This window comes from Bidens hawaiensis, unplaced genomic scaffold (genome assembly GCF_021521415.1).
Source record: "Bidens hawaiensis isolate Kalapana, Puna unplaced genomic scaffold, B.hawaiensis_p1.1 tig00008706_1, whole genome shotgun sequence".
Classification (NCBI taxonomy): Eukaryota; Viridiplantae; Streptophyta; class Magnoliopsida; order Asterales; family Asteraceae; genus Bidens; species Bidens hawaiensis.
In genome coordinates this window covers 150,931-158,459 of record NW_027491628.1, presented here as the reverse complement: position 1 = coordinate 158,459, position 7,529 = coordinate 150,931, and the positions used below count along the sequence as shown (strand labels likewise).

General features: G+C 33.2%; 1 protein-coding gene across 1 annotated transcript; it reads left to right on the top strand.

Moving 5' to 3' along the window:
- Positions 1-2,757: 2,757 nt before the first annotated feature.
- Positions 2,758-6,726, top strand: LOC143529796 (pyrophosphate--fructose 6-phosphate 1-phosphotransferase subunit beta-like). The gene is made up of 16 exons (XM_077025506.1): positions 2,758-2,961; positions 3,835-3,990; positions 4,083-4,204; positions 4,283-4,336; positions 4,435-4,541; positions 4,633-4,738; positions 4,836-4,899; positions 5,023-5,111; positions 5,197-5,328; positions 5,408-5,578; positions 5,665-5,780; positions 5,857-5,968; positions 6,056-6,140; positions 6,218-6,262; positions 6,350-6,418; positions 6,514-6,726. Exons 1-16 carry the CDS (start codon positions 2,760-2,762, stop codon positions 6,588-6,590), a joined length of 1,707 nt encoding a protein of 568 aa, XP_076881621.1. The 5' UTR covers positions 2,758-2,759; the 3' UTR covers positions 6,591-6,726.
- Positions 6,727-7,529: the final 803 nt, after the last annotated feature.

Here is a 7,529-nt window from a genome sequence, read left to right as displayed (position 1 = left end):
CTGGTCCTGTTAGTTACTTAGTGGAAACAAATTATTACCTATTGATGGAATTTGTGAAGAATGATCGACTTTTGTGGCAAACTACATATTCCGGTGAAATTTTGTATTGACATTGATATTAATTTTGAGATGTTTGTAATTTGTATTTTATGAAATATTGTATGAAATGTATTGTAATGTTCAATGTATTTATTTTATTATATATTTTGAGACATTAATTGTCATTTAATGTGAAAATTAGTAATTCATCCAAAAAAATTATTATTATAAAACACCTAAAAACATGACATGCAAATGGGCGTAAAAAATGCATGTAAAAGACGTGTCATAAATGAGTGTCAAAAACAGATGACACACAAATGCACGTCAACTTTTCTTTATGACATGGCCTTCCTTGAAATCTCTGTACTACCAAACAAGAGAAATGATTCTCAGCTATATTTCTCTACTGAAATCTCTGTACTACCAAACAGAACAGTCAATTCTCATTCTCCAGACCAATTCCCTTTCTCTGCAATTCCATTTCTCTATTCCATTTCTCTACAATTCCATTCTATGTACCAAACACCCCCTAGATCAATGTGGAAATCACAATGGCAATTTTGTAAAATAAACATAAATTCAAGGAAGTTAATTAAGGGGTAAAGGGCAAATTTGACATAATAAATTTACTATTCTCTCTCCTCTTTCTTCTAAAATTTCTAAAATCTCTCTTCTTTTCTCTCTCTCTTTTAAAGTCACGATATATTTTTAAATAAATTTCATATAACTTTTTAAAACCAGGAAGAAAAAGATGAAGAAACTATTAAAACTAAACATAACTATAACTAATGCATCATGTATTAAATTGAACTAGTTGGTATTTAACATATATGTAAAACAAATATATACATATATGTGACCAGTTAAAAAAATATAACTTACACTTACATTTTTTTATTGAGTGTACATATATGTATTATTATATAGTTATATTTGTATGGAGCTACATATATGTTACCTCAACGCACCCGTTTGTTTTTTTATTGAGTGGGCATACATATATGTATCCTTATATTCGTATGGAGTTACATATGTGTTTGCCAATATAAACATATATGTAAGGGAGTTCAATATCATCATCTTCATATTTTATTAATAACCTTCAACGCCTTAATACATACATGTAACAAAAATATGTTGGTCTTGAAATGGATTCATCATCTTCATAGTTTTTGCAAACATCATCTAATTATGGATTCATAAAAATCCAAATTAATATCAAATGAGTCTTCCCTTCATTATCTATCCGCTGCACCAAAAAACACAGTTTACACATGATTAAACATATAGAGATATTGGGAGAAGCATAGTCTATCACACAACCATATAGATTAAATAAATCTTTACAGTGGCCGAGTTGATTGGTTTGATTAGGTAGTTCATCTTCACTCAATTTAGTTTAAAAACAATCGTCGGAATCCCCAGACCAGTTCATCACCAAATAAATCCAGTACGTTAACAAACCAAAATAATTAATTGTAGATATCGTTACCCTGAGTAAAAAAAAAAAGCTTCAATATCGATGGGCTGCTGTCTAACTCTGTACGAAAACTAACGGCGTCGAGGATTATTGTTGTGGCGTGGGCGACGGTAGTGGTGTTTGCTGCAGGTGGCGGTGGTCGCTCTGGCACGGCGGTTTTCTTGATCAGCGGCCGAGCATATTTCAACATTGGTTGGAATTGTGGAGAGAGATGATGAGAGATAGCTGGTCAACAAATAACATGGATAAGGAGAGAAATCAGGATTTAATAAAAATACTAAAAGGGTGTAAAATTACCTTATTAACCTTTTAAGTAAAAAATAATAAGTTTAAAAGAAAAAATCTGATTGGTTAAGAGAGGTTTTCATAGTTTTTAAGAAAGTAAAGGATTTTCATTTGAACCCTCCCCTATATATATATATACATGTATATTCTTTGTGTTCCCAAGTTTCTCAAGGAAATAAATAATAAGATAAACGAGGTTGTTATGTTCCTAGGTTTTATTCAATGAAAGAAAAAAAAAAAAAAGAGAAATGAAAATAAAGAGTAAAATAGTGAGGGGTGTGTTGTTTTCAAATTGGAAAGAACCGGAAGGAAAGAAAGTTTGAAAAGAAAGGAAAGAAAAAACCTTCATTTCCTTTCATTTCTCTCATTAAGTATACTCGAGAACAAATTATTACTGTTCGGCAAGGGAGTGGCTCGACACTAAGGCGTAAACGAGTCGAGCCAGAAATTAAGTTAGCTCGGTTCGCTTAAACGAGCCAACGAGCTAAGCTTCGTCTCAGTTACAAAAACGAGTCGGCTGGACTCGACTTAGGTTGTTTAAAATCAAGTTTTTATTTAGCTAGCTTTGATAAAAGCTTTTATCGAACGAGCTATGAGCCGTAAGCTTTTTAAACATCCCTAATTGACACTTGTAGATCCATCAGATCCAATGGAGTCAGAGTCAAAAGGTATTCTTCATTTGGAAGGTCCTTGATTAAAAATCAAAAACCATTACTAGTAAATAAAAATAAAAATCTAGGTTACCACGGCTTGTTGTTGGCCCATGTTTTTCGTGGGGCGGAGACTCCAATTCTCGAAATACACACATAATTACCCTTTTACCCTTTCCATCTCCACCAACTCCAACCTCTCTCTCTCTCTTTGTATTTATATATATATATATATATATATATATAAACACCAACCACCATCGAACCGAAAACACACTGCCGATTTACCCTCTTTCAATTCAATGGCTCCTCCTTCTCTGGTTTCAAACGGCGCTGACGCAGCAGCCGCCGCCGCCGTCAAGCCGCCGGCTACTAGCCGTGTGTCTTCCGTCTACAGTGAAGTCCAGAACAGCCGTCTCGATCATCCGCTTGCTCTGCCGGCTGTCTTCCAGAAGCCGTTTAGAGTCGTTGACGGTCCTGTTAGTTCTGCTGCCGGAAATCCAGGTATTATTATTAGTTGCAATTGAAGTTCGTTTGATTAAAACTGTTTAGTTTGCAATTAGGTTTAGATCTACTGTGCTGTTCATGTTAGATCTACGCTGATTTCATATATTTCTCTGATTACTGATTAACAGGATGATGAGATCCGTACCGTATCTCCGAAATATACTCATACGGAATACGCTACCCATTTTATTTTTTTTTGTCAATTCGGTTCCTATTGGTATCGGTATCAATAAATTTTTTGGAAAATAGCGAAACCGAATGGTGCCGATACAAGGAACATGAATATTGAATACCGGTGTTGTATTTTGAGTACTGAAGAGTGAACAGTAAGTAAATAAGCGCTTGCGTAGTTTAGGTGTTGTATTCTAGTTTATGTGATGGATCAACAACCGGTAAATGTTATTAAGTTATCTGTTGTTAATATTATGAATTTATGATTGAGAAACAGGTGCTGAAACTTTGAATTTCATGATTTAGTTGTGTATGATTAAGAACACATAAGTTTCAAATTTAATCAGATGAGCATTTGGTTTTAGTGTTTTTGGGTACTTTTAATGGTACCGAACCGAAAAAATCGGTTCCGTATTCAGTATATGGTTTCACTCGTTTTTGGTTTCGGTATTTTTTGATAAGGTTCTGCATTGTTCTCATCTCTAGGTCATACAACAAGATCCAACAGGGATCGTTATTTATTTATTTATTTATTTATTTTTTCTTTTTGAGTGTTTGTCTTTTCACTTTTTGATTTTTTTTTGGGGTCTGAAATGTGAGTTTGCTGAACTTTTAGGTGTTAAAATTGTATTCATTTTTGATAGAAAAGAAGGATTTTAAAGGTATTTTAATAATATTTTGTGGATTTAATTTCTGTAGATGAGATTGCGAAGCTTTTTCCGTCTCTGTTTGGACAACCGTCTGCATTGTTGGTGCCGGGTGAATCAAATGAACCAGGTTCAGCTTTGAAGATTGGAGTGGTGTTATCTGGAGGGCAAGCTCCAGGAGGACACAATGTTATATCTGGGATGTTTGGTTAGGATTCTATCTTTTAAACTTAAAACATTTTATTATAGTAAACTCTTAATAGTTAATAGCCGTTTAACTCTCTTTTTTCCCTGTTGTAGATTACTTGCAAGAACGCTGCAAAGGAAGCACTTTATACGGATTTAATGGCGGTCCAGCTGGGATCATGAAGGGAAAGTATGTGGTTTTAACTCCAGAGTATATTTATCCTTACAGAAACCAGGTACGTGTATTTGTTTTGCAGTTTATATTACCGTCTTTTCATGCAATTTGCTAACTTTCTCTTAAATCATCACTTCAGGGAGGATTCGATATGATCTGTAGTGGGAGAGATAAGATTGAGACTCCAGAACAGGTTTTTTATATATTTTGTAATTATCCTGTTCTGGATATATGATTTATGGATATTTATGAATGAGATTTAAGTTTATATAATTGTTCACTGGGTTCCAGTTTAAGCAAGCTGAAGACACAGCAACCAAGCTTGATTTGGATGGACTTGTTGTTATTGGTGGAGATGATTCCAACACAAATGCTTGTCTTCTTGCTGAATATTTCAGGTGAATTATTTACCTCAAAAGAAAATTCGTACTTGTGAATTATTTTATCTGCTCTTCATGTAGATTTTTGATGTATGTATATATCCTACAGGAGTAAGAATTTAAAGACCCGAGTCATTGGGTGCCCAAAAACCATTGATGGAGACTTGAAATGTAAAGAAGTTCCTACAAGTTTTGGTTTCGATACTGCTTGCAAGGTAGTTTATTTTCTGTCATTAATTCTATATAATGATTTATCCTATTATCTGATTTACAAATCCTAATGACATAGTTGTTTTTATTTAAAATTTGCAGATCTATGCTGAACAGATCGGAAATGTTATGATAGATGCTCGTTCAACTGGAAAATATTATCACTGTAAGCTTATTGGCCTTCTACAGTCACTTAAATTAGATTCTGTTCAACTCTGGTCAACCTTTGGCTTTGACCAATACTTTTAGTATCAAGTCATACAGTTGATAATTAAAAGGTTTTATGCAGTTGTACGGCTTATGGGGCGTGCCGCTTCCCACATTACTTTAGAATGCGCTTTACAAACTCATCCAAACATCACTCTTATTGGAGAAGAGGTGCTGACACTCGTGCACTTACACTATTTAATTTTATATAATTAAGGTAATAAATATGATTACCTATTTATATAACTAACTGCAGGTTGCCTCCAAGAAACTGACACTGAAAAAGGTTACAAATTACATAGCAGATGTAATTTGTAAGCGAGCAGATCTCGGTTATAATTATGGTGTGATATTGATACCTGAAGGACTTATTGATTTCATTCCTGAGGTATTGTAATGAAATTTATATATATTTCTTTTGTATATTCATATTCATTTGGAATTGTTACTTTTTTTGTGGATTGCAGGTGCAACAGCTAATTGCTGAATTAAATGAAATTCTGGCTCATGAAACTGTAGACGAGAGTGGCGTTTGGAAACAGAAACTTGTTCCTCAATCTTTGCAGCTTTTTGAGTTGCTTCCTTCAGCAATTCAAGATCAGTTGTTGCTTGAAAGAGATCCTCATGGAAATGTCCAGGTTATTATAACTGTTTATAACTTTTAAAGTTTATTTTGTTTTATTATTTTGGGTATTCGGATATTAACATTCAGATTTACCTTTAGGTTGCCAAAATAGAAACCGAGAAAATGCTTATTCAAATGGTTGAAGCTGAATTAGAACAGAGGAAGCAAGTGGGTCAATATACACAACAATTCAAAGGGCAGTCTCACTTCTTCGGGTAAGTTTTTTCTTTATTTATTTATATAAAATAATTATGATGATTGTTTAATTTGGGATGTTATTTAATGTTTTAGATATGAAGGAAGATGTGGTTTGCCTTCAAACTTTGATTCTTCATACTGTTATGCGTTGGGATATGGTGCTGGAGCTCTACTTCAGAGTGGAAAAACTGGATTAATATCATCAGTCTGTATCTTTAAGTTATATTATTTAAATAATAATCTTTTTGAATTAAATATTTTATTTCTAATTTTCTTCTTATGATACATGAAGGTCGGGAATTTAGCTGCTCCGGTTGCAGAATGGACAGTTGGTGGAACTCCATTGACTTCATTAATGGACGTCGAGAGGAGACACGGTAAAACAATATTCACATTTTGTGTTTATTTATATAGTTATTTTTATAGATTTCAATATGTTGTTTGCTTTTGACAGGAAAATTCAAGCCTGTGATAAAGAAGGCAATGGTTGAACTTGATGGTGAGTTTTTTGAATTTATTTATTTTATTCTTTTCATTTAAGCATTCTCCATAAACATTTTTAATCCGTAAATGCTGATAATTGTAGGCGCGCCGTTCAAGAAATTTGCGTCAAAGAGAGAAGAGTGGGCCCTTCAGAACCGATATATTAGTCCTGGTATATATATTATTCCTATTACTTCAAATTATAAATTTCATGAAATTATTTACAAGTTGAAATTTCTTATTTCTTGAATATATATTTTTTTCCAGGTCCTATTCAGTTTACCGGACCAGTGGCCGATATCTCAAACCATACTTTGCTGTTGGAGCTTGGAGTTCAAGTGTAGGTAACCGGGGAAAGTTGTTTACTCATGATGTTGGACCGAATTCGAGTGTTTTGGTATGAATTTGAATATTATTGAATTTTCCGGTTATGTTTTTGGTTTAGGTTTTAAGAATATCAAGCCCAAGATGGTGGCAATGGTAATGATGAGATCTTGTTTCAAAACTGTTTAGATTAATAAAAAGGGTTTTGATTTCTGTTATTTTTTACCATCTTCTAAGCCAATATATTGAATAAATTTAACGGTCTGTTTGAGATTTGTACGGGTGTTGGTTCCATTGTTTGGAACGTGCGCTGTGTTCCTGAGTTCATCTTGAGAAAGAAAAGGAAAAGAAAGAAAAAATTTTCCTTTCCATTCTTTTCTACATCTTCTCAATTTGAAAAAATTTTCCTTTCCATTCTTTTCTACATCTTCTCAATTTTGTAATTTCTTTTCTTTCTCTCCAATTCTTTCCAATTTGGAAATAAAGTGTTTGTCTTGTTTTCTTTTTTCTTTCTCTTCAATTCCATTTCTTTTTTTCCTTTAATAAATCTAGGGAACATAACATTTTATTTATTTCCCTTTCTAAAAAAAACCTAGGAACTTAACCACTATTTTATTTCCTTCCAATTCCTTTCCTTCTTTTTAATGAGGCTTGGGAACATAGCAGTAGAGTACTATGTGTGATATTTTAAAAATCGTTTTTCTAATTTTAAAAGTTCTAGCAAAAACTAACCATTTTAAGTTTCTCTAAAGTAATCGGTTTAAACTATCGAATTGTGAAAATAAACTGTTACATGGCTACAAGTAGAAGTGTAGCTAATCTCATCATCCATACATACTGGATGCACGCCAATGGGACCCTCCAATAAGTCTATTGGAATTAGCTCTGTATCAATAAAATCTCATCATCCATACATAACGAATTGATGTGGTATATTCATATCTTACTATATGAACAGT

Excerpts from the sequence above, each read along its gene's own strand:
- LOC143529796 (XM_077025506.1), top strand. The coding sequence starts at position 2,760 with ATGGCTCCTCCTTCTCTGGTTTCAAACGGCGCTGACGCAGCAGCCGCC. Across the intron at positions 2,962-3,834 it reads TTCTGCTGCCGGAAATCCAG|ATGAGATTGCGAAGCTTTTT; the intron begins GTATTATTATTA and ends TAATTTCTGTAG. Across the intron at positions 4,900-5,022 it reads AACTGGAAAATATTATCACT|TTGTACGGCTTATGGGGCGT; the intron begins GTAAGCTTATTG and ends GGTTTTATGCAG.